The sequence below is a fragment of the Macrotis lagotis genome, chromosome 1 (assembly GCF_037893015.1).
Source record: "Macrotis lagotis isolate mMagLag1 chromosome 1, bilby.v1.9.chrom.fasta, whole genome shotgun sequence".
Lineage (NCBI taxonomy): Eukaryota > Metazoa > Chordata > Mammalia > Peramelemorphia > Peramelidae > Macrotis > Macrotis lagotis.
In genome coordinates this window covers 341,664,212-341,691,543 of record NC_133658.1, presented here as the reverse complement: position 1 = coordinate 341,691,543, position 27,332 = coordinate 341,664,212, and the positions used below count along the sequence as shown (strand labels likewise).

At 38.2% G+C, this 27,332-nt stretch overlaps 1 protein-coding gene and 1 pseudogene across 1 annotated transcript in view; one reads left to right on the top strand and one right to left on the bottom strand.

Moving 5' to 3' along the window:
- Window positions 1–20,894, bottom strand: part of LOC141497969 (uncharacterized) — an 81,996-nt gene extending 61,102 nt beyond the window's left edge. The window contains 5 exon segments of the mRNA XM_074200899.1: window positions 4,107–4,433; window positions 10,827–10,894; window positions 10,896–11,144; window positions 14,774–15,113; window positions 20,816–20,894. Coding sequence (XP_074057000.1) covers window positions 4,107–4,433; window positions 10,827–10,894; window positions 10,896–11,144; window positions 14,774–15,113; window positions 20,816–20,894 — 1,063 coding nt within the window.
- Window positions 20,869–22,301, top strand: LOC141517588 (histone-binding protein RBBP4 pseudogene; annotated as a pseudogene).
- Window positions 22,302–27,332: the final 5,031 nt, after the last annotated feature.

The following is a 27,332-nucleotide window of genomic DNA, read 5'->3' as shown; positions in this document are numbered from 1 at the left end:
TGACAAATGTGGAATTATGTTTTGTATGTCTTCATGTGTATAGTAGATACTGTATTTATTTCCTTCTTGGTGAATTAAAGAAGGATGGAGGGAGGGAGAAAATTTAGAAATGAAAATTAAATAATTTAAAAAGACATGTAAAGAAGTAACAAAAAACCTCTGAAAGAGCAGTCAGGAATAGAGGGTTATCACATTGTCTCAGGAGGAATGAACTGATGTGGGTCAGAAACAGCAAATTAAAACTCTCAAACCTATCAGTACTAGAATTGGATCCATGAGTAACCTTTGTATTTCTAGCCTAGAAGATATAAAAAGATATAAAAGAAACTCCCACTTTCTACCTCCATGCTTCTGTGATGGCTATCCAACATGCATCAAAGAATCTCTCTCTTCATTTAAGATGCAAATGAAACCCTATTTTTTTTTGGAAGAAACTTTTTCTGATTTCCCCAATTGTCATTCAATAAAAATTTATTGAGTACATACTCAGACAAGCACTGTACTAAATTTTAAAGACACAAAAAGAAGCAAAAGACCATCTCTCCTCTCAAGAAATTTGCAATTCAATGGAATTATAATAGCCAGTATTTATAAATTGCTTGAACAGCTAGGTGTCACAGTAGATAGAGCACTGTACTTGGAATCAGGAAGACATTCTCATGAGTTAAAATCCCACCTCAGATGTATGATCTTGGGTACATTAGTTAACCTCTATAAGATGAGATAGAGATGGGAAACCACTTCATTAACTTTCCAAGAAGATTCCCCAAAAGGATCAGGAAGAAGCGAGTATGACTGAAACAAATGAACAACAGCAAAATATTTTTTCACCTCATAATTATGCTGCACATCTTTATATATTTTCTAACTTCCTCTCCTATTAGCATATAAGTATTTTTTATGTAGGGATTGCCTAGCACAATGAATGAATAATTTACTTAGTAAATGTTGACTGACTGATTTCATATAAAATAGAAATAATAATACTTGCACCCCATGTAATATATATCTAAAGTATAATGTAAACTTCCTTAGAGTTTTGTACCCCAGGGTATATTACAGAATCATGTATATAGTATGTGTTTGCTCTTTTTATAGTAGCCTTAAAATGGTACAAAAGAGATTCCTGCCACTTGGGAAATTGCTAAACAAATTATAGTATATATAGTAGGAATTAAAAGCATATCACTTCACTGGGAAAAAATGAACAAGTTTCACTGAAATAGGTTGCTTCTCTCTTAGGTCTTTCTATTATGCTACTGCAGCATGAAATTAAATAATAGAAGAATTGTCTCCAGAGATACTACTAATCTTCTATATGATCTTGGGCAAAGCACTTCACCTAGCTGGGTCTCATTTTTCTTATCTGTAAAATAATAGGATTGGATTAGGTTATACAAAATTCTTAGAACCTCTAACATTCTATGTTATAGTCTCTTCTAGCTCCAAAATTAAAACAAATTCTCTCTCCATATTTGCATGTGCACTGTTCCCTTCTTCCCATTTTGGAGTGGCAGCTCCTGGGGGTATTCTGGGGAAAAAATTATTTGCTAGAAACCATAGGTTTAATTTTTAGAGTTGTATAACTTGAGATTTTAAGGTTATGTAAAGCATTTCACAGTATAGAGAATAAAGTTCTGAACATGGAATCTAAAAAAACCTGAATTTAAATTTTACCTCTGACTCTTGAATACTATATGATCCTAGACAAGTTTGACCTTGGGATACTTATTTAGAAAGTGAGGGAGGGTGGATTTGATTGTCCCTTGCACCTCTAAATTTCGTGGTTCTTTTATTTTTTATACATTCATTTAAAAAAATTTGAGCTCCAAATATTCTCTCTCTCTCTCTCTCTCTCTCTCTCTCTTTCTCTCTCCCCTTCCCCATGATACCCATTTATAACTGTGAGGGAATGTAAAATATATTTCTATATTAGATATGAGGTTTTTTTTAGTTTTTTTTGCAAGACAATAGGGTAAAATGGCTTGTCCAAGGCCACACAGTTAGGTAATTATTAAGGGTCTGAGGCTGGATTTGAACTCAGGTACTCCTGACTCCAGGGCCAGTGCTTTATGCACTGAGCCACCTAGCTGCCCCCATATTAGACGCGTTTTAAAGAAAACAAGAAAAACAGTTTAAAAATTAAAGAAAACTTTGCTTCAATCTACATTCAGAGTTCACCAGTTCTCTCCCTGACAGGCAGCATTTTCATCAGAAGTCCTTTGGAATTGTTAGAATCACTGTATTGATCACAGTGACTAAGTGTTTCAAAGTTGATCATCATTGTAATATTGCTATTATAATGTATAATATTCTCCTTGTTCTGCTCATTTCTCTTTGTATCAGTTCCTAAAATTTTCCAAGGTTTTTCTGAAATCATATTGCTTATCATTTTTAATAGCACAATAGTATGTAATTACAATCATATAACACAACTTGTTCAATCATTCCTCAGTTGATAATAAATTTCCAATTTTTGACCACCACAGAAGTTGCTGCTCTAAATGTTTTTGTTCATTTAAGTCTTTTTCATTTTTTAAAAAAATATCTTTTTCTGAAATAAAGCTGATAGTAGTACTGCTGGTCCAAAGTTATACTCAATTTTGTATTATTACTTTGGGTTTAATTCTGAATTGTTCTGCATAATGATTAGACCAGTTTATCACCCCTACAGTATTGCTGTTACTTTTTACAATGTTGTCCTGTTTCTGTTCACTTCACTTTGCATCAATTCATATGTGTCCTCAGTTTTTCCTTGTCATTGCCTATATGGCACAATTGTACTTCATCACATTCATTTACCACAATTTGTTCAGCCTTCCCTCAACTGAGGGATATCTCTTTGATCATCTTTGCTGATACAAAAAGAGTTTTTAGAAACATTTTGTATAAATTGATCCTTTTCCATTTTCTTTGATCTCTTTGGGGTATAAACCTAGTAGTGGTATTGCTGGGGCAGAACATTATGCATTGTTTTATAATCCTTTGTTATTCAGAATGGTTCAACCAGTTCACAACTTCACCAACAGTACATCAGTGTCCTTATTTTCCCATATCCTCTCTAACAGTTGTCCTTTTCGTAATGAGCAATTAATATTTCTTCAATTGTGTAGAAATCTTTATTTGTGTGAAAAGTGTTTTGTCATTGTATTCATTTTGTATCTGGTTCCTAAAATTTGTGCAGAGGATTAAAACCCTTATGAATTATAATGAAGTTATAATGTTATGCTCTGTCAAAGACATAACAAAATAATAGTACATTTTTAAAACCTGTGTGCTAGGGATTGTCCTAAGCACTTGAGAAATATTCTCATATGATCTTCACAACAACCCAGGAGCATAGATGCTAATATTTTCTTCATTTTACAGATGAGAAAACTGAGGCAAACAGAGTTTAAGTGACTTTCTAAGGGTCACTCTGTCGGTAAATATCTGAGGCTCGATTTGCTTCAAGTTTTAAGAACTCCGGACCCAACACTCTATCCACTGCACCACCTACCTACCATCTATTATCGAACAAAAACAGGGGACATGCTATAATGAATCAGGTATTAAAATAAACAATTATGGTGCACCTTTGACATTCTTAATGATGAATTCTGTTTCCTACCCCTAAAAAAAGGAAGGAGAGAAAAAATCATTTATTAAATGCTTATTATACACCAGGCAATCTATTATACACTTACAATATAATCTTATTTGATGATCTTTATGGGTCCTTTGAGTTACAGGTCCAGCACTCTATTTTAATTTCTGATTAAGATCTTACAATAGTGGAGTGAATCCTTCATGAGGGATCACAGACCCAGATTTTAATTCAGGCTCTGATAACATTCTAGCTGCATAACCTTGGCCACTTCCTAACCACTGCATTGCCACAGGGAAGGATAGTCATCAGGACCACATGAAACAATAGGTCTAAAGAGCTTTGTGAAGCAAAATGTCCAACACCGTACCCATGTGAAGGAAGATTACTGATGACAATTTTATGACCATCCCTGGTCAGATAAACCATGTTGGTTCTAAATAGATGCAGAGGGTCTGATTCTTTCCAAATTGGGCAGCCAAGAGCTGGAGTCTCCTTAAGAAAGTAAAGACAAATTCACTTGATTCTTTTTTATCCATATCTCCATAAGGGACTGGAGATTCAAAGGTTTTACTGATATTGATAGGAGGCTGGGAATCATGCCACACCTGACAAGTGATCTTCAAGGTTTCATTTAGAACATATGGGTTCATCAGGACCGAGGTGTTGAGACTATAGGTGCCATTTTTGTTCTCTGTGGGTTCAGATGTCATCCCTTTCTCAATGTTGATGTCATTCTTTAGCCAGATAACACTCACATTTTGGGGGTAGAAGTTCAAGATATGACAGGTGATAATGATGCCTTTCATAGGAAGTTTATGAGAAAAAATAGTCACTTCAGGTGGAACTGGAAGAAAAGATAGAGGCTTTGGATTAACCTGTCTGTCTCTTTGGAACCATCACAGAGCCACAGGGATGGGAGTAGGAACAAACAAGGACCAGGTCTCTTCCCTGGTGATGGGTATTCTTGGGCCTAATTGGGGAATCTGTAAAATCGGGGGCAATGGATTTTCCCATTAAACTAAGTTCTTTAAGGGCAAGGATTGTTTTGTTTTATTTTTCTGTAACCCTAACACTTAAATGGAGTGTCCCATGCATAATTTGTTGCAAATGATTGCTGACTTGAATTGACTGAAAACCACAAAGAACGGAGTCTATCCTCTTTTTTTATTGTTTCTTGAATTTTACAATTTTCTCCCCAATCTCACTTCCCTCCTCCCACCCCCACAGAAGGCAGTCTGATAGTCTATACATTGTTTCCATGCTATACATTGATCAAAATTGAATGTGTTGAGAGTATCTCTCTCCTTTCATAGCCATTTCCTTCCCAAAGCTCAAACTTTATTCATTTTGGCTACTTTCATTGACAATATGGCAAATAACATGTTCCTTACAGCACAATTCAAGGGATGGATTTTTTCAGGGACATGGAAGCCTAAGTTTCCTAACCCTGATCCAATAATTTACTTTCTGTAACACCAGCATAGGATATATATATATATATATATATATATATATATATATATATATATATATATATATATATATATATATTTGTAGCTATGGGGAATTCCATTAGGAATGAAAAGAGAAGGAAAGAACCCTTTTTCTAGGATTATACCAGGCTATTTAGGACTTAAGAATAATAGACACAGTTCATGTTCATAGATAGTTGATCAAGTTTTGATGTAATATCATAGCACCAGTTTGTAACATTGCCACTATGTGTCTCTCTCTCTTTTCTTGTCTTAAGGATATTCTATAGCACATATGAAATCCAACCAAAAATTGGTCATCTCTACAGATTGATCTCAGTGATTCTAAAACACTGGGGGCTACACTGTCTTTTATGTTCAGGAAGGGAACTCTTTGCACTTGTCTTTGCTGAGTGCAAGAAAATCCTAGGAACTTGAAGATACCAGTCCTGGAAAAGCTAGATAAGAAGCAGGTGCTCAGATCTTAGGTATCAGTCACTTTGACTGCTTCTATCTACAGAACTAGACCCTTTGGGGAAGTGACCTAGTAAAACCAGGCAATCCTTAGAGACATTTGTACCTTGAGATGAGTGTCTAGTTTCTCACAGATGTTAGCTTTTGCCATATCCCTCCTAGTTAAATCAATCAACCAATAAGCTTTTATTAAACATCTATTATATGCCATAGGTGTTTTGCCTATAAATACAAAAGTAAGACAGTTCCTGCTCTCTAGACATTTACCTTCTACCAGGATCATAAAATACATTTACAGATAAGTAAATATGGTAGAGGTATAAAATAAATACAGTGATGGAGGCTAGTACAAAGCTAGAATATATGAAAAAGAGCAAATAGACTAGTTTGGCTAGAGGGGAAAATATGCAATTGGAAGTATAATATGCAACCCATGGGGAATGTTAGGCTGGAACCAGATTGGTTAACATTAAACATTAACATTAAAATGTTTATTAGAGGAGTTTCTATTTCAACTTCAAGGCAATCAGAATTCACTGAAGCTTCTTATGCAATGAGAATAATACGGGTAGAACTGTGCTATAGGAATATCACTTGCTGGCTTTCTTGAAGGATGGATTGGAAAAGGAAGAAGAGTATAGAGAAACACAGATGATAGGAGGTTGTTGCTAAAGGTAAGAGGTGATGGGAATTTGGATTAGAGTGATTATGGTACTAGTAGAGAGAATACTCAAGTCAATAAATATTTATTAAGTGCCTACTGTATTTAACTTTGTGCTAAACTGAAAGAGAGAAGGGGATGAAGGTGAAAGATTTACACATGAGAGTAAGTGTCAAAGAATGAGTCCTAGGTTGCTTCTCTAGGGGCTTAGAAGAATGGTGGTTTCCTCAGTAGGAACAGAGAAATTAGGAGGAAAAGTAGGACCAGAAAGAAAGCTAATGAATTGTCTTTTAGACATTATGAATTTAAGATATCTATGGGTCTTCGAGGAAGAAACAGGCAGTTGGAGATTCAGGACAGTAGCCCCAGAGGGAGATAAAGGTTCAACATGTAGATTTTGGAGATATTTAGATAGAGATAATAGTTAAATTCACAGGAATGGATAAGAACTCAGAAAGAATATAGGGAGAGAAGAGGATAGACCTAGGATACATTCATGTAGATATGGCAAGACAATAATGAACCTGCAAAGAACAGGAAGATGGATCTTACAGGTGGGAAAAGAGTCACAAATAGTCAAGAAGTAGAGTGTCTAGAAGGGTCTGATTGACAGTTCAAATACTGTAGAGAGGTCAAAAAAGGTTGAGGACTGCAAAAAGTCCATCAGATTTATCTAGAGGTCAGTAGTGATGTTGGAAAGAGCAGTTTCAGTGAGGTGGCAAGGTAGGATTAGAAGAATAGTGGTATAAGTGACTAAGAAGTACTCATAATTATAGTTTTACTATTGAGGGTTGAGAAGAGAGAGGTAGAAGGGAAATTGAAAGCAAGGAGATAATATTTTTTCCCTTATGTTGGGCTTTAAAAGAATACAGAAACTTTGAAGGCAAGAAGAGATATGGGACAATAGCTTAAGGGGATGGTAAGGTCAAGGGAATGTTTTTGCTTCTTTTTTTGGTTTTAGAATGGGAGAGATTTGAGCATGTTTGAAGACAGAAAAAAGACTCAGTGGAAAAAAGAGGTAGATAATTCAGGACAGAGAGAGTGTGATCAAAAGAACAAGTTTCTGAAGGAGACAGTAGGGGAGGGGATCAAGGGTACCAGAAGAAAGTTTGTGGTGGGTAAGAATAATGGCCAGCTTGTTCTCAAGAATGGAATAGAGAGTCTGGGGACCTGAAGTATGGATTTAGGAATGAATAGAAGGGCATGATGAATGACTTCAAGTTTTTTCAACCAAGCATGAAAGGCAACAGGAAGGTCATCTCATATTATAGGTGGGCTGCAGGAGAGGGGGTCCAAAATTAGTCAACAAACAGGAAAAGAATTTGTACCCAACAGTGATTGCAAAATAGAGATTGGGTAAAACTCAAGGTCCCAGACAGCAAAGCTGTGTAATGTAGTACAGGGACTGTAGTAGAGAAGATGGAGAGGGTGGGAGAAATGTAGGGCAGGGGTTTGGAAAAGACTGAGCAATGACAGGACAATAGATCAGGTGTTTCAAGGATTGAGAATAGAGTAAGGGACACAGAGTAATCAGAACACTTTATACAATAGTAAGAGCTAGTCTTTAGAAATTTATTTAAAAATTTTCAAAGCACTTATAATAAATATTATCTCATTTGATCACTATTATAACCCTGGGAGGTAGATACCATTATTATCCCCAGTTAGAGAGGATAAAACTGAAGCAAAGTGAGGTTAAGTGACTAATCCAGGGTTACCCAGCAGTAGAGTCAGAGGTCAAATTTGAACTCAGGTTTTCCTGATTCTAGATTCAACCCTCTATCCACAGCATCACCCAAGATGCATGTGATATATAATATATAACATAATACAGGATATATAAAATATAGTAATAATATAGTATATACATTTTATACCCCTACCTAAATCAGTTTTATTGAACTTTGAAGGGATCTCTATAACATGAAATAGGAAAATCCCCAAGCAAAGATAGCTACCTCCTCTATCTTTCCTACCCTCTGTCTCCTTTGTCTCAGACTTTGAGCAGACTTAATTTCTTTACAGGGATCATAGGGTCATCTACCTTGATTAAGATAGAGTTCATCCACAATATCTTTAAGATGTAATATTACTCTTCCCTATAAATCAGCAATGAAGATAATGAGTATAACTGCTTGCCCATCATTTTGAATGATGTATTTATTTACATTGGAAACCCTGTTTGCTCAATGAAGTCTGAGGTCTTACAATCCTTTCCCAGTGCTAAAACTACCCTTTCCTCACCCCTTGAGGTTCATAATCCCTTACTTCTATAACCATTTGTGTGAGAATGAAGAATCTAGTTGATATAGTGGAAAGAGCACTAAGACTTGCAGACAAGAAGACCTGAGTTCAAATCTGACCCCAGATTCTTACTATGTCACTCTGGGCAAGACTGTCTCATTTTCCCAACAGTAAAATGGTAAGAATTTCAATAATGATTTCATAAAGTTGTTGTGAGAATTAAATGAGATAACATTTGTAAAATGCTTAGCATAGTTCCAAGCACATAGTTGGAGCTATATTAATGCCTTCCTTCTCTCCCCTTATTCCTATAAGACACTGTGATGGTGGATTGATGGCACCCTTTCATGCCTAGAATTCCTACCCTGTAACCATTTCCTTTTTAGTTACCATGCAAATTAGCCAGCATATCCTCTATCCCAATCTCCTCCTCTTTCCACTTCAATGAATAAATTAATAAACTTTATTAATCACCTGCTGTATATCAGTCACTGTGTTAAATACTGGGGAATACAAAAAGGGGCAAAAGACAGTCTTTGCCCTCAAGGAGCTTGCAGTCTAATGGGGGTAATAACAAGCTAACAAATATGCAGAAAGGAAACTATATACAAAATAGATCAGAAATAACTAACAGATGGAGGGCACTAGAATTAAGAGAGAAGGCTTTTTGTAGGAGGTGAGATTTTAGCTGGAATTTAAAAGAAACCAGGCAGACCAGTAGTCAGAGCAGGGGAGGAAGAGCATTTCAGGCATGTTCTGGAACTTTAAGCAATTGAACTTGATGCCCAGTGGCTCCACAATAAGGTTCCAATCCCAATTATCCCTCCCATCCTGGCTATGAATCTCCCATATATGCTGTCTCCCTTATTGGAACATGACCATCTTTGAGGGCAGGGACTGACTTTGCCTTTATATTTGAAGGTCAGTTCTTTCTCCTCACCTTGAATATAGACTTGGCCAGATCAGCCAGGTGGTGCAGTAGATGGAGAACTGGCTTGGAGGCAGGAGGGTAGGAGTTCAAATCCAGCCTCAGACACTTGACCCTACTAGCTATGTGACCTTGGGCAGATCATGTAACCCGATAACCTCACATCCACCCAGATGGTCTTGAGGAGAAAGTGAGGTTGGTAACTTAGCACAGCTCCACCTCATTCAAATCCAATTCATGTGCTTGTCATGGCATCATCTCCCCTGATGTCATGGTCTTCTTAATAAATGTTTTCTTTCCTTATCTAATGCAATAATTACAATGGTTCATATTTCCCTAGAACTTTATACAACTTATAAATATAAAATCTTTTTACCATCACTTTGGTAGATTGTCCCTGTTGTTCAGTCATTTCACTTGAGTCTGACTCTCTATGATGCCATTTTAAGGTTTTCTGGGCAAAGATACTGGAGTGATTCACCATTTCCTGCTCCAGTCCATTTTACAGATGAGAAACCGAGACAAATAGCTGGCAAGTGTCTAAGGTTAGATTTGAACTTTTGATAATGAGTCTTCCTAATTCTAAACCCAGTACTCTGTCTACTAAGTCATCTAGCTGTCCCCTCTAGGATATAGGTAAGAGAAATATCATTATTCCCTGTTTTGCAGAAATGAGGATAGTCTCATGTTCAAATACCTTGCTCAGTGTCAAATAGTTAGCAAATGGCAGACCTTGATTCAAATCTTCTGATTCCTTCTTCCCACTATGCCGTACTCTGCTTCTTCCTTTTCTTCTTATATCCTTGGCATTCTGAGGGCAGAAGCCTTGGTGGCATATATCTCCCTCTGGTGTTTCCAGGAACCCTAGTATTAACTGTTGGATTGGGAAACAACTTCTGGATATCAGGGTAGTATTATTAGTTTTGGATAAGAAGACCTCAGTTTGAGCTCCACCATGCAAAGTTATAAGGTTTATGATCTCAAGGCAATTTTAAAATTTAAACTTTCAATTTCTTTCTTTGTAAAGTGGAGATTATTAACATATATTGATGCAATCAGAGGAAATTCTCCTGAGCTCTCAGTGGATTAGGAGCTGATATTATCTCCATTATTTAAAGGATGATCTCAGAAGGCAGCATCGGGGATGCTGTGAGCAAGGGCTAAGGATATATGGAAATGCAGTTTTCAGGATGGAACCTCAGTAGATTATATTTGGACTTTATAGTTAATAAATAAGGTTCAACAATCTGAGGTAACTCTGTCAAGTCAGTCAATGAGCATTTATGAAATCCTATGTCAGACACCAGGCGAAGAACTAGGGACACAAAAAAAGGAGGAAGACAGTCCTTGCTCTCAAGGAGCTTGTGGTCCATGGAGGGTCAGATCTATGCCCCAGAACCAATGAGGGGAAAACAGGATTGGAAGTAGGGAACGTGTCCAAGGCAAAAGTTCACCTACCTTGGATAATGTCTGACAAATTCTTTATCCCTCGAAGAGGAGACTGTAGTCTGCTGTATTTCACCTCAGATGAGCTGGGAGTGGACATCTATAGCTTCCAGTTTCACCTGCACAGTGCTGCTGATGTAGTAGGAGACACTATCACCCTTGGGGAAAATCTTGGACCAGGAGTTACGTATTTCATTCCCATTTTTAAACCAGTTCAGGTTTATATTTTTAGGAGAGAAGCCAATTGAGGTACAGGTAAAATTTTCCAACTGCTTAGCATTTATTCTTTTCTGAGGGCCAGATATTATAAGTTGAGAAGGTTTGGGTGTACAAAGAAACAATAAATACATTGAAATAAAAGTCCCAAATAAACAGTTAATAAAATATCAAATGAATACAAGAGAATCATTATCAAAGTCTACTCTCTTAGTTCTTTAAATTACTGCTACCTGGTTTCATCTTAATACTCTATTCCCTTTCAGAAGAAACAGGTTTTTAAAAAGCCTAAATATGAACCAGCTAGTTGGTGCAGTGAACAGATAATCACTTCTGGAGTCAGGTGGAGTTGAGTTCAAATCCAGCTTCAGACACTTATTATTTGTGTGACTTTGGACAAGTCACTTTATCTCCTAACCTCACTCCCTACTCTTGGAAAGAAAAAAAAGCCAACCAAACCTATAAATATAGTAGAGAAGAGCCAGAATGTGAGTCTATCAATGCCATAAACTTTATTTATGCAGATTGCTTCTTTACTGAGAGTGTCAGAGGAAAGAAAATATGCTTAGGTTTCCTCAGTCCCAAGAAGCTTCCTTACCTTATTCAGCTAAAAACTGTGGAAAGAACATACCTCTGAAGTCATCAGACTTGGGTTCAAATATATGGTGGGGTATTTATTACTCATAAGGTTTTGTGTAAGTTACTCAACTCCCTCTCCACCCCAGACCTCTGTTTCTTCATCTATAAAAATACAGTCTTAGACTAAAAAGTTTCTAAAATCTCCAGATCTAGACCCACAATTCTGTGATCTTATGTCTCTCCGATCACTAAACTTCTTGTAAAAGCTGTCTATACCTATTGGTACCTATAGATACTCTATACTGCCTATACCCTAAAGAGATTAAAAAAGGAGGGAAACGGATGTCAAATATTGACTGCTGTCCTTTTTGAGGTGGCAAAGAACTGGAGAATAGGGAGTATACATCCATTGAGAAGAGACTGAACAAATTACAGTATATAATTGAATACTATTGTGCTGTAAGAAATGATGATCATTTGGAAAATAGATGAGTAATTAGAGTATATAATTATGCTGGAATATTATTGTTCTGTAAGAAATAATGAAAAGAATGATTTCAGAAAAACCTGGGAAGACTTATATGAACTCAGGCAAAGTAGAGGTAGCAGAACCAGGAGAACATTGTACACAGCAATAATCAATTAGGAAAGACTAAGTTATTTTGATCAAGACAATGATCCAAGACAATTCCAAAGGACCCATGATGAAAAATGCTATCTGCCACCAGAGAGAGAAATGGTGAACTCTGAGAACAGATTGAAGTACACTCTTTCATTTTCTTATTTTTTCTTGTGTGTTTTTTTGCAACATGGATAAAATGGAAATATGCTTTGTATAATATCATATGCATAACTTATATTATTTGCCATCTTAAGGGGTAGGGGAGAGGCAGTAAGGAGAAAATTTAAAAATTTAATAATTACCTGGTTGTGTGACCTTGGTCAAGCCACTTAACCCCATTGCCTTGAAAAAAGCCAAAAAATATATATTTTACATGTAATTGAAGAATATCTAATGAAACAAAAAATTAATAAGAAATGATGAAGGGGATGGGAATGAGGAAAGAAATAAGCATTTATATAGCACTAATAGACCAATCAATGTGCTAAACATTTTTTACAAATATTATCTCATTTAATATCTCACAACCACTCAGTTCTGCTTACAAAATGAGGAAAGAAGGAAACATCTGAAATTGTCATTGCTAGAATGTGCTTCCTTATAAATGAAAAAAGAACAATGAGTTGAAATGTCTTGGCAGGTGATTTGATTTTATCTTGGAGGATATGACCACAACATCATCAAATGTGTCAAATGTCTTGCAGGTGTAAAAGCAGGCAGGCTAAGGAAAAATACAAGTTATCCTGCTGCCTGGATTCTTCTCTGCTTTTCCATCCCCTTTTTCATTCACCATTAGGGTTGGAGAACCTGAGGAAATTATACTTGCCAATTACTAGCTATCAACCCTTGGGCAAGACATTTTCCAGACTTGGAATCAGTTTCCTTCTTTATAAAATAAACTACAACAATTGGAACAGATGATTTAGCTCTAAAACTGTGCATCTGTTAAGAGTTTGTTACATTCAGAAAGGCTGCAATCTGTATTCTAAGGGTGGCTTCTTACCTCAGATAAGCTGTGATTTTAGGGGTTCAAGGAATGCCCTGGAGATCCCAAGAAGAAGATGGAGCGGAAGGAGTACTTGTAGCCTTGCTCAGTGGGATAGTATGTCAGGGGTGGCAGCAGCAGAATCGTTTTTGTCCCAGAGCTTCTCTTCTGAGGGAGGGCTCAGATCAACCCTCCTTCATTCCTCTCCCAGCTCTACTTCTGATTCTCTGAACTCTATCACTTATATGGGCATCTTCCCTCACACACATACTTTTCAGTTCCTTTCTATGTTGATCTCCCCAATTGAAATCTGAGCTTCTTAAGGACAGGTGTGCTTTTTTCTTCTTCTTTTTTTTTTTTTTTTGGCTTGTATTTGTAACCTCCAAGCTCAGTCTTGTGCCTGGCACATTAAGTGTTAAATAAAAGCTCCTTGACTGGCAGGTGTAGTGGCACATGACTATAATCCCTGCTACTGGGGGAGCCCAAGACTGGTGGAGCCCTTGGGTTCAGCTGATCATTGTCCACATTGAGTATAGTAAAAATTTGGTGAGCCTTTAGCAGCAGAGGTCACCAGAATGGTCCAAATAGGTCAATTTAGAAAATAAAGGAGGTCTTAGCTTCCAAGATGATCATTTATTTGGCAGTGGGCCCATGAGCCTCCATTGCACTTCCAGCCTGACATAGGGAGACATAGTTTCCAAAAAAAAAGAAAGAAGAAAAGAAACAAACCACTCAGAGAAGCCTAAACTTATTGACTTGATTCTGGGTAAATCTCTTAATCTGTTTTGACCTCAGCTTCCTTGTTTGCAAAATAGGGGTGATAATAACACCTTCCTCCTGGTATTATCCTATCATTTGAGATAACATCAGTAAAGCATTTTACAAACCTTTAAACAACATTCAGCTCTATAAACACGCTCATATGCTTATGCAGGGCTGCAGATACAAAAAGATGCAAAAGACAGTCCTTACCCTCAAGAATGTGACCATCTGATGAAAGAGACAACATGCAAACTGGACTAAACTAGATACAGGATAAATGGTAAATAATTAAGATAGGAAAAGCCCTGGCATTAAGAGGTTTTCAAGAAGGCTTCTTCTGGGGGGCAGCTAGGTGGCACAGTGGATAGAGCATGGGACCTGGAGTTAGGAGTACCTGAGTTCAAATCCGACATCAGACAATAATTACCTGGCTGTGTGGCCTTGGGCAAGCCACTTAACCGCATTGCCTTGCAAAAAAAAAAAAAAACACTTAAAAAAAGGCTTCTTCTGGAAAGTGGGATGTTCCTGGAGACATAAAAGAAGCTAGTGAGGTCAGTTGTTGAAGGGGTGGGGGGCAGAGTGAGGCTTCCAGTTCTGGGAGAGAGAGAGAATAAGTTGTAAGAAGACTGGAAAGTGTGGACAAGGCTTGAGGATGAATAACTTAGAATGCCAGATATTTTTTAGACTCTCAAAAGAGGCAACTGAAAAACAGAGAGGCCTCTCTGGCTACAATCTTGGGTCTGAGATTCCTGGTAGAACAAGGATAGGAGAACCAAGGCTCTGTACTTACCATTCACAAACAACGTGGTGCCCCCACCAGATTCATACTCTGTGTCATCAGGACTCCCCCTTTTGAACTTCACACAGTAATAGGTGCCAGAGTCCTCTGGAGTGATGTGGCTGATGCTGATGGAGAAGTCTGTATTGCTGCTAGGGACAGCTGCCTTTATCCGGGAGTAGGTTCCTCCTCTGAACCTGTAAATTTCCTGTCTCTGGGGTCCTTTTCCCTTGAACCATAACATTGGTCCTGGTGGTGGAATCCCAACCACTGAGCAGTTCAGGGTGACTGACTCTCCCTCTGCCACAGACACAGGATCCTTAGGCTGCAGCAAATGGAAATCCTGTCCTCTGGTTCCTACAAGGAAATTTTAAGTTTTAGAATCATTTTTCTGCCCTGACCCTCCAAGGATTTTGGCCTGGCTATCAGAGTCTAATTTGGATAATAGGTGAGGCATTCAGAGTCTTTGTCTGGGGAGCAGAACAGAGAGGCCAATAATTCTGGAAGCAGAGATGATGAGAGGTAAAGACATTGGAGCTCAGCATAAGCCCACTCACCCCATGAGAGCTGTCTTGGAAGCATCTTGAGGTTAAGAACTCTTGTTTTTTCTTTGTTTGTTAGGTACACAATGAGGACATAGAAAGGTTTATTGGTCACTGTTCTTTGAACAGTAAGCACTGGACTTGTTAAGTAACATCTAGCTTCAAATCTAGTCTGCAATCCTCTTGGCATAACTCTTGGAAGCACTTACTCTCCTTCTTCCTCAGGAAAATGAAGTAAATAAGACTTCAAGTACCTTCTTCAAAATTTTAATGTGAGAATCAAATAAAAACTTCCATGTAGTTCTTAAAGTGCTATGTAAAGAGGTAGCTATAATTTTACTTGTTGCTATTATTATTGTTTGAAAATTTCTCTCATTTTGAGAAACCAGGAATAAGTCACTATCCTATTTTTCTTTTCTTTTTCATATTTTAGGAACTTTTGTACAAGTAGTTGGAATAATTACTTCTCTTAGTTGAAGAAAATTATTCAAATGGAACCTTATGTTAGGTAGGCTGACTGATAGCATCCTCACTTAGACACTATACCAGAAGCAAAGTGCCAGAGAGGAAACACCCTCACACAATTTTGGTCCACTCTTTGAGGTCTTTGATTATTTGTATTATATTGGAATAGAAGGTCTATACATCTCTGAACAATCCACAAGGCATTTAACGCAAAAAGATTTTTTCATCTTTTTAGAATATCTCTTTGGATGACTGGCAACATAAAATGTCAAAATTTCTGACAAAATGTTGACATCAAGCTTCTGGTTTTGTTGGTGTTGGATAATGTTTCCTCCTCCTCCTCCACAAGCCTGAGACTCACCAGGGGTCCACTCCACACCATGCCAGCCTGGTCACAGTTGTACAAGGCTGACTACCTGCAAATACCCAAGTCAGGGAAGCTTTTCTGTTGTTTGTGTCTAACTCATTGTGACTTCATTTGTAGTTTTCATGATAAAGATACTGGAGTGGTTTGCTATTTCCTTCTGTTAAAGTATGATTTTTTTAATATTAGGAAAATATTGTTTGTGCCAGTCTAATGTTTTCTGGGGGCTCCTTCAGCACCTTGGGCAGATTGCCTCCAGTTGTTCAATGTCACTTCATTATTCAATGTAAATATGCCAAGATAAGAAAAATTTCAGCTCATTCCTCTATCCCTCCTCCAGCTAACTGCCTCTCAGTCTTCTAAAGTGGATCCCAGTCATGGGGGGGGGGGGTCCTCCTTTAATTTGATTTTTCCTGACTCTTCCCTGCGCAAGAAGTAGGCAAAAATTTGGTTCACATTTCCCTCCAAGCCGCATTAACTCACTCGAGTCTGAACTCAGCCAATTCTTTTGGCTTTTTCCCTTCCTCTCTTTCTCTTTGTTTTACAGCCTGTCCTTAAGCAGCTTATTGTCTCTTCCAGAAAATGTGTAGTGTTTGAATTTTTCAAGTTTGTAAAATAAAAAATTCTCAGCTTTCACACCTCCAGGTCATATCATGTGTTTTTCACCTTCAAGAATCCTGATCTTTATGGTGGCACTACCCATTCCCTGTCAACATATTGTTGTTGGAACCAAGGAACATGAATCTAGCCCTGAACTCATTCAGACTTCTAAAATGTGAGGTGACTCCATCTCTTCCAGATCAGACCAAATTAAACTGATGGGCTAGCCTCACATATCCTTCTCCTGCTCCCCAGGGATCACTATAGGAGGGGCTAGAATTGGTATTTGTTTGTGGAGGGGACTGAGCACCATAAAGGACCCACCTTTTGGGTAGTCACCCAAATTTCCAGCCATTCTATCCATGTGTGATAATCTAGGGAGGGAGGCCCCAGGAAGCTAACAAGAATCCTTCCCTCCTTTTTCCCCTTTGACTGGTGAATGGTTATAAAAACACTTTTATCTCTTAAAAAATCTGAGTTTTTAAGGAATTCATTTGTTTTCTACTCCCTCCCCTTGTCTCTAGAGTTAACAAACTACTTATCTATCATATTCTCTATCTTGATTTGGCCAACCTATTCTACCTTTGTTTTCCCTCCCCTGCCAGACAAGTGACTTCTTGCATCCTCTCTTGGAATTCTGCAGTCTGGGTGCCATGGATTATGTTAATCCAGTGACTGCTACTTCCAAGAGAGAGAGAGACTCAGTCATACTCTGTCAGTCTCAGCATGTGTTTCCTTTCTCTCTCCTTTTTTCCCCCTCTCTCTATGAGAGAGGAGAATTGGAACCTTTCTTTTTTAAAAAACTCTCTTCTCCCCTCAGCTTCACTGACCCCAGCCTGGGATGATGGTGGAGGGGGGAAGGGCAGGGTTTCATGTCCCAGGGTCCCAGAAGCTGCTTCTCCTTGTCCCAGCTGAACTGGCATCCTGGTTGCACTTATCCTGTACCTAGGGCAAGTTCTTCAAGCCAACCCTAAGGCCCATGACTTTCTGAGGCAATGACCCCTTCCCCATCACTGGTGGTTGAAACATGGTGACTTTCTTCCTGGTTTGGGAGTACAGGCTTTCCCAGATCTATTCATGTGCTCTCTCAGTCCCACTTCCCACCCCTAGGTTCTTCACAGCAAACCTGCCCATGTGTCTAGGTATGTTATAAAGAATTGTTTTTATTAAAAAAAATAGCCAGTTCTAAATGAGATTTGAGATTATTGTATTTTTAATTCTAAATTTTTGTTTATTATATTTCCTTTATAACACAGTCCTTACATGCATATGCAGTGACAGATAGAACTAGTTATAATTTTTCCTCTGAATTTTTGCTGATATTGATTATAATCACTACATGGCATAATCTGATTCTTTGTAAGTTAAAGTCACCTGAAACTCTGATTATAGGAAATTGCTATATTACTATATATTGCTACTATTGGTCTGTCCAACATCAGGTAGGTAAAAGAAAAGACACCAATGTGCCGATGAGGCCACTAGCATAAAGGGTTTGATGTTTAATACTGCAGATGGAGTGACCTCTGAGGGAATAGCCATCAGTATTAGCTGAGACATGATTCCCCTAAAAGTGCCTCACTGGCATACCTGGAGCCTGACTCATTGCAATGACCTATCTTTGTGACCTCTACCTAGAACAGACATCTAAATACATAGGAGAATATGTTCTTTTATGTCCCCAAATGTACTTTTTGGCAAATAACTGTAATTATGCCAAATGCTCATTAATCAAGTATAAGAGTGTGAGCCATTTGATCTACCATCCTCTAAATCCTTAACAACAACCAAATATTTAGTCTTGGCTCTTTTTTTTTTTTAGGAATTGTGACATCAGATAACTATAGTAATATACTGTTTGATAAATCCAAAGATCCCAGCTTCTAGGATAAAAACTCACTCTGATAAGAACTGTTGGGAAAACTGGAAGATAGTATAGCAGAAACTAGGCATAGACCAATATCTCACACCAAGATTAGGTCAAAATGACTTCAGGATTTAGACATGAAATGTAATATTATAAGTCAATTAAGAGAACAAGGAAAAGTTTAACTGTCAGATCTTATGGAAAGCAGAGCAGTTTATGACCAAGGAAGAGATAGGGAACATAATAAAAACCAAACTGGATTACATTAAATTAAAAAGGTTTTGCACACAAAAAAATCACTGCAACCAAGATTAAAAGGAATGTAATAAGTTGAGAAAATTTTTATGACTAATATTTCTAAAATATATAGAAAACTGACTCAAATTTAAAAAAAAGTCATTTCCCAATTGATAAATGATCAAAGGAGATGGAAAGGCAATTCTCAGATGAAGAAATCAGAGCTATCTATAGTCATATGAAAAATTGCCCTAAATTATTAATGATTAGAGAAATGCAAATTAAAACATCACTGTACTACCTCATACCTCTGAGACTGGCCAATATGACCAGAAAGGAAAATGATCAATGTTGGAAGGATATGGGAAAACTGGGACACTAATGAATTGTTGGTAGAGTTGCAAACTGATTCAACCTTTCTGGAGAGCAATTTGGAATTACATTCAAAGAACAATAAAAATGTGCATACACTTGGATTCAGCAATACCATTACTGGGTCTATACTCTGAAGAGATCATGAAAAAGGTTAAAAATTTCATATATTCCTAGCAACTCTTTTTTGTAGTGGCAAAGAATTGGAAATCAAAGGGAGGCCCATCAATTGGGGAATGCCTAAACAAATTGCAGCATATGTATGTGATAGAACACTATTGTGTGTTGTGTATTGCTACTCAAACCAAATTCTAGAGTGGCAGAATTCTAGAGTGATAGAAAGACTGAAGATAACTTGGAAGACCTGCAGGAAGACTCTGTGCCACTGGGGTTGAAGGGGACCAAAGTGTAGCCCACTGCACTGTAGTGAAGGAGCCTGTGGCCCTGGAGGCACTGGGTTCATAGCAGTGATTGTGGCTTCCAGACCTTCCAAACCAGGGATCTCCAAGGATAACTTAGAAGGTCAGTGAGAAAACTCTGCTAAAGTGAGCATGGAGCCCAATACAACTCAGACTAAACCCCAGGAACCAGAAGCAGGTCTACAGTATCACCTAGCAGGGAGCCAAATGGCAACTGCTTCCAGAACCCTCAGGTCATGGATGGTAAGAGGGTGGAGGAGAGACTGTTGAGGTCTCTCTGTTAGCTCTGGAACAGGACTCTGCTGCTTTGTCCATACTCAGACCTAGGGCCCAGTCTGGGGCCCCCTATTGCAATGGCAGAGCAGGGACTTTCCTCACAGCTCCAGTGCAGAGGAGAGTGCTTGTGTTCATCCACAGACTAGAGTACAGGCCAGGAGAGCAATCAGAACCTCTCATAAGACCTTGAAGGAACTGAGATTCATGGGGAGGGGTCCCAAAAACATTTAAAAGCTTGGGAAGTACATTAAAACTAGGTCACAGGGGCAACTAGGATGCATAGTGGATAGAGCACTGGTCCTGGACCTCAGGCAAATCACTTGACACCATTGTTCTGCAAACCCTCCTCCCCCCTAAAAAAAAAAACAAAACCAGTCATAGGCTGGAGAAATGAGAAAATAGAAAAAAAAAGAATCTGACCATAGATGATTACTTTGGTCCTAAGTAGGATCAAAACATACACTCAGGGGCAGCTAGGTGGCACAGTGGATAGAGCACTTGCCCTGGAGTCAGGAGTACCTGAGTTCAAATCCAGCCTCAGACACTTAATAATTACCTAGCTGTGTGGCCTTGGGCAAGCCACTTAACCCCATTTCCTTGAAAGAAAAAAACAAAACACACACACACACACGCGCACACACACACACACACACACACGCACACACACACACTCAGAAGATAGCAAAGTAAAATCTTCTGTGTCCAAAGCCTCCAAGACAAATAGGAATTGGTTTCAGGCTATGGAAGAGCTCAAAAAAAGATTTTGAAAAATCAAGTAAGGGAGGTAGAGGAAAATTGGAAAGAGAAATGAGAGTAATGCAGGAAAATCATGAAAACCAAGTCAACAGCTTGGTGAAGGAGATACAAAAAAAAAATACCAAAGAAAATAATATCTTCTCCCGCCCCTCCGCCCTCACCCCCCCTCCGCCGCGCCGCGACCCCGGCAGCCCCCGGCCCCTCCACCCGCCGCTCTGGCCCCACCGCTGCGCCCGCCATGGCCGACAAGGAAACAGCCTTTGATGATGCTGTAGAAGAACGAGTGATCAATGAAGAATATAAAATATGGAAAAAAAATACTCCTTTTCTCTATGAGCTAGTGATGACCCATGCCCTTGAGTGGCCCAGCTTAACTGCACAGTGGCTTCCAGATGTGACCAGACCTGAAGGGAAGGATTTCAGCATTCATCGACTTGTCCTGGGTGCACACACATCAGATGAACAGAATCATCTTGTGGTAGCTAGTGTGCAGCTTCCTAATGATGATGCTCGGTTTGATGCCTCTCACTGTGACAGTGAGAAAGGAGAATTTGGAGGCTTTGGTCAGTTAGTGGGAAAATTGAGATTGAAATCAAGATTAACCATGAGGGTGAAGTGAACAAGGCCAGTTATATGCCCCAGAATCCTTGTATCATTGCAACAAAGACTCCATCCAGTGATGTTCTTGTTTTCGACTACACCAAGCACCCTTTGAAACCAGATCCTTCTGGAGAGTGTAACCCAGACTTGCATCTCCGGGGACATCAAAAGGAGGGCTATGGGTTATCATGGAACCCAAATCTCAGTGGACACTTGCTTAGTGTATCAGATGATCATACCATCTGCTTATGGGACATCAGTGCAGTTACAAAGGAAGGTAAAGTAGTGGATGCAAAGACCATATTCACAGGATATACAGCAGTAGTTGAAAATGTTTCTTGGCACCTGCTCCATGAATCTCTCTTTGGATCAGTTGCTGATGATCAGAAGCTCATGATCTGGGACACACGGTCAAACAATACTTCTAAACCAAGTCACTCAGTGGATGCCCACACTGCTGAAGTAAATTGTCTCTCTTTCAGTCCTTATAGTGAGTTCATTCTTGCCACAGGATCAGCTGATAAGACAGTTACATTGTGGGATCTTAGAAATCTGAAACTAAAGTTGCATTCCTTTGAATCACATAAAGATGAAATATTCCAGGTTCAATGGTCTCCCCACAACAAAACTATTTTGGCTTCTAGTGGCACTGATCGCAGGCTAAATGTCTGGGATTTAAGTAAAATTGGAGAAGAACAGTCCCCTGAAGATGCAGAAGATGGACCACCAGAATTATTGTTTATTCATGGTGGTCACACTGCCAAGATATCCGATTTCTCTTGGAACCCCAATGAACCTTGGGTTATTTGTTCTGTATCAGAAGACAATATCATGCAAGTTTGGCAGATAGCTGAGAATATATACAATGATGAAGACCCTGAAGGAAGCGTGGATCCAGAAGGACAAGGGTCCTAGACATGTCTGCATTGGTGCTGATTTTTAGACTCCCCTTTCTTCTCAAACTGAGATTGATTTAACACTGGTTTTGAGACAGACTTTTTCTCCAGACATTCTTCTAGAGGCACCTGTTAACCCAGAGAGCGAATGATTTCTGAATATTAACTGTGGTGGGGAGGGGGTGACTTAGCAGAGCCACAGACCCATATTTAATTTTTTCCCAAGAACTTTTTATGAGCAAATCCAGCTCTGAAATCTGATTTAGCCACAGAAAATGGACCATGAGTGTTTTATTTTTCTTCCTAAGCTATAAATGCAAGTTTTTTGGACTAATTTAATAAAATTAGAATGGGGTAGGATTTATATCCAAGTGAGGAGTCTGAGCCACTGAAGTATTAGCATTGTATCTGAACTCGTTTCCCTTTGTTTTATGGAGACTCAAAGACTAAAATTGGCATGGCTGATTTTCTAGGGTATAGTTTATCCTATTGTAGACTGGCCTACCCTTCCTGGTTTCCTCTGTAACCAATTAAAATTTCTTATTAAAATTTTTTTTTGTTTTATTTAATGTTTTTTCCTTCCCTAATGACTTGTTTATTCCCTCCTTCCACTTCTCATCTGGTGAGGGAGAAACAGCCATGTGAAATGTAGTTGTACCTGCAAAATATCTTTGCCTCATATAGTTTTACTCACTAGTATATTTTTGAGTTATATTTTCATATTATTTCTTTCCTTTCTGTGATTGTTTTTAACTTGGGACCATCAGGTTATAAAGAAGTTGTTTTTACCTGATAGGTGTACTACTGGTAGACTACCCAGTAATCTGAAAACAAAACAATTGGTAGCAGACATGTACTTTAAAAGTTAATTCTGGGTGGCTTCTTCCTTTTTCTTTAAAAAAAAAAAGTGGTTTTGTTTTTTCAGCAAACCCCACACAAATGGAATTAGTCCTTGACCACTTGTTTTATACAATGTCCTTTTGGGTAACTTGTCCAACCAGCAGCCTGTTACTATCCATAACTAACTGTAAGTGCTTATGATGGAATAAATTGTTTTTCTACCAAAAAAAAGGGAAAAAAAAGAAAACAATATCTTAAAAACCAGTTTAAGTCAAATGGAAAAAGCAGTTCAAAAGGTCAATGAGAAGAAGAATGCCTTAAAAAGCAGAATTGGCCAGATAGAAAAGGAGATTTAAAAAAAGCTCTCTGAAGAAAATAACTCCTTCAAATGCAGAATGGAGTCAAGTCAAGATGATGACTTTGTGAGAAATCAAGAAATAAACCAAAAGAAAAACCCCAAAAGAATGAAGAACTAGAAGAAATGTGAAATATCTCATTGGAAAAACAACTGAACTGGAAAACAGATCCAGGAGAGATAATTTATAAATTATTGGGTTACCTGAAAGTCATGACCAGGAAGAGAGCCTAGACTTCATTTTAAAAGAATTTTTCCAGGAAAATTGCCTGATATACTAGAAGCAGAGGGTAAAATAGAAATTGGAAGAATCCACTGATCAACTCCTGAAAGAGATCCTCCCCCCGCCCAAAAAAAACCTCCCAGGAATATTATAATCAAATTCCAGAACTCCTAATCAAAGAGAAAATATTACAAGCAGCCAGAAAGAAATAATTCAGGTATCATGGCACTATAGTCAGGATTACACAGGACTAATCAGCATCTATATAAAGGGCTCGTAGGACTTGGAGTATGATATTCTAGAAGGCAAAAGAGCTTGGATTACAATGGAGAATCAACTACCAAGAAAAACTTAGCATCTTCTTTCAGGAGAAAAGATGGATATTCAATGAAATAGGAGAATTTCAAACTTTCCTGTTGAAATGACCAGAGCAGAACAGAAAGTTTGATCTCCAAGTACATGTCTCAAGTGAAGCATAGAGAGCGTGAACAAGAAGGGTAAATTATGAGGAATTTAATCATGCTGAAGTGCATAGGAAGATGATACTGTTAACTCATATGAACTTTCTCATTTATTAGAACAGCTAAAAGGAGCATATATAGACATGGCACAAGAGTGAGCTGAATTTGAAGGCATAATATAAAGATGGAAACAATGGGCAAAAAAGGAATGTACTGGGAGGAAGAGAGAAGTAGAATGGGCTAGCATATTTCATGTAAAAGAGGCAAGAAAAAGCTTTTGCAAAGGAGTGGAAAGGAGGAAGGTGAGGGGGAAATGGGTGAGCCTTCATTCTCTTTAGAAATGGCTTGGAGAGGAAATAACATAAATACTCAATAGGGTATAGAAATCTAGCTCACTGTAGAGGGAAAAAAGGAGAGCAAGGGGATGGGAGAAAGGGCACAGGGGAAGGGGAGGGGGAGGTATAGAGGAAAGATCCTGGGAGAAGGTGATCAGATACAACACATTTTTTTTGCAAGGCAGTAGAGTTGGGTGACTTGCTTGGGTGGTTATGGTATCTGGGTTTGGATTTGGGCTTGGGTTCTCCAGGGCCAGTGTTCTGTTCACTGTGCCACTTGGCCCCACAACATACTTTTGAGGAAGGACAAAGTGAAATGAGAGAGAGAATAGAATAAATGGGAATGGGGAGGAATAGTTAGCAATAGCAACTGTGGGAAAAAAGTATTGAAGCAATTTTTCTGATGCATGTGATCCATCCTAGAGACAGACTGATGGTATCTGAACACAGACTGAAGTACAATTTTTTTCTTTCTATTTTTCATGAAGTTTCTCTATCTTTGTGAGAGGGAAATAGGTTTACTTTTACAACAAGACAATGTAGTAATGTGTAAATAAATAAATTTAAAAAAAAAGAAATCATGAGGAATAGAATTTCAGAAAAGATTTGCATAAATTGGAAAGATTTGCATAAAGTGATGTTGAGTGAAATGAGAAGAACTGGAAGAACATTATATACATTAACAAAAACATCGGGTAATGATCAACTATGATGAACTTATTCAGTTCAAAATTACAATAATCAAAGACAATTTTAAAAGACTTGTGATAGAAAATACCATCCATATCAGAGGATGAAGTGTGAAGTTTAAATGAAGATCAGAGCTTATTATCTTCAATTTTTAAAAGTTGTCTTATGTATTATGTCATTTTTTTCTCTACCAATCTTCCATTTGGATATGATTCTTCTCTCATGACATATTCAATACTGATCTATGTTTAGCATAGTTATAAATATAGGGCCTATACCAGACTGCTTTCCGTCACGGGGGGTGGGGGGTGGGAGGGAAGGGAGGGAAAGAGAAAAATTATAAAACTCAAAACCTTGCCCAAAAAAATGATTGGTAAATATTACTGTTGCATATAGTTGAACAAATAAATAGAATAGTTACATTTTTTAAAAGAATTTTTTCTCTATCACAACAATTTTTTTAGGAAAAGAAATTTCAATATGACTTATATCAGAAGAATTATCTTTAGTCTATTTTAAAACTGTTTTAAAGAGAGATCCATTCTTCAGCTAGCGGTTTTTGTTCATTCTAAACATGGCTAAAGTTAAAATAAGAAAAATTTGATGCAAATCACTTATTGGACATGTGCTATTCTAAAATGAATATCTGGTGTATTTGTTTATACCATTCTTGAGCTTTTGGTTACAACTCAATTTGATGTGGCAATCATTAATGAATTTATGTTGTATTGAAATCAATATTCTTATGAAAGTATTCTGATATGGGCTTAGGATCATGGAATGTGATTTCTGTTCTCTATAGATCTCCTGGACTTTTTCCTTACTGGACCTTTGTAAACTAGCCCTCTTTGGTTTTGTGTGCTTAATCTTTTTCTGGGGCTTGTTCCCCCAGGCTACAAGTTGTGCATCTCAAATGGTTAGTGGACCTCATAGTTAACTACCTTTGTAAGATGCTGGCTGTCCTAGCTGAGTTCCTCTTGCCCCACATTCCCTCCTCAAGTAGATCTTGACAGGCAGGGATAGATCAATGCCCCCTTTCAGCTCTGAAGAAGTTCAAGAAGAAGAGAACTATGCTCTTATTCTTAAAGAATTTGGGGCCCCAAAACTGTTGAAGGAGAATATGTTGAAGGAGAAGTAGCTGTCTATTTTTTTTTTCTATTAAGAAAATATTGTTTGTGCCTATCTGATTTTCTGGGGGGCTCCCTTGACAGCATGGGCCCCAATCAGATGCAGATTTCCTCCTGTTGTTCAATGCAACTTCATTGTGAAATATAAATTCACCAAGATAAAAGCAACCTCGGCTCATCCCTCTACCCCATCTCCATCTTCCTCCCTCTCTCGGTTTTTCAAAGTGGGTACCTGACCTCAGTCACATAGAGGAGGTAGGGTCCCACTTTAACTCAATTTTACCTGACCCTTCCCTGCATAGGAAGTGGGCAAGACTAGAAAAGTTTGTTCCACATTCCCCTCCAAGCTGAACTCACTCACACAATGAGCCCAACCTTTTCTTATGGCTGTTTTCCTTGCTCTCTTTCCCTCAGGCATTCTCCCCTAGACCTTTGTTTTTCAGCCTGGCCTTAAGCAACTCATTGTTTCTTCAGGAAAAAGTTTAATCTGTGAACTTTGCAGATTTGTGAAATAAAGAAATTCTGAACTTTCATACTTCTGGGGCTAGTAATTAGTGTTTCACTTCCAAGAACCTGATCTTTGTGGCATCACCATCCATTCCCCATCAACACTTCTCCAGTGGATCCATTTTGTCAGACAATCAGAACTTAGGAATCTTGCTCAGGGTCACACAACTAGGAAGTTTCTGGGCTAGATTTTTATTCAGGTCTTCCTGACTCCAGGTCCTCTATCCACTGAGCCTCTTTTAGGGAAGCTTGGAAGGATGTAAATTGATGGAAGTGACCACAATGATGGGTGCACCCAACAGTCGGTTTCTTTCATTGGTTATGATAGAAATTTGACCTAGAAGAATATTTAGTAATCAGCCACATCCTCTCCTTCCTTGTAACACAAGAAGAAACTGAAGTCTAAGAAAATCCTCAAGGTCATATGATGAGGGTCATAAAAAGACTTTTGCTTTTTTAATGCAACATTCCCATTATCCAAATTATACTATGACTTTCTGTTTCCTTAAGCATAAAAATGCATTTTCTTCACTCCTATCCCCTGACTACACCTTGAAGCCCTCCTTAGTCTGTTTCTGATTACTCCAGACTGAGTTCACATTATTCACCTTCATGCTTATGATATCCTAGCTATATCTTGATCC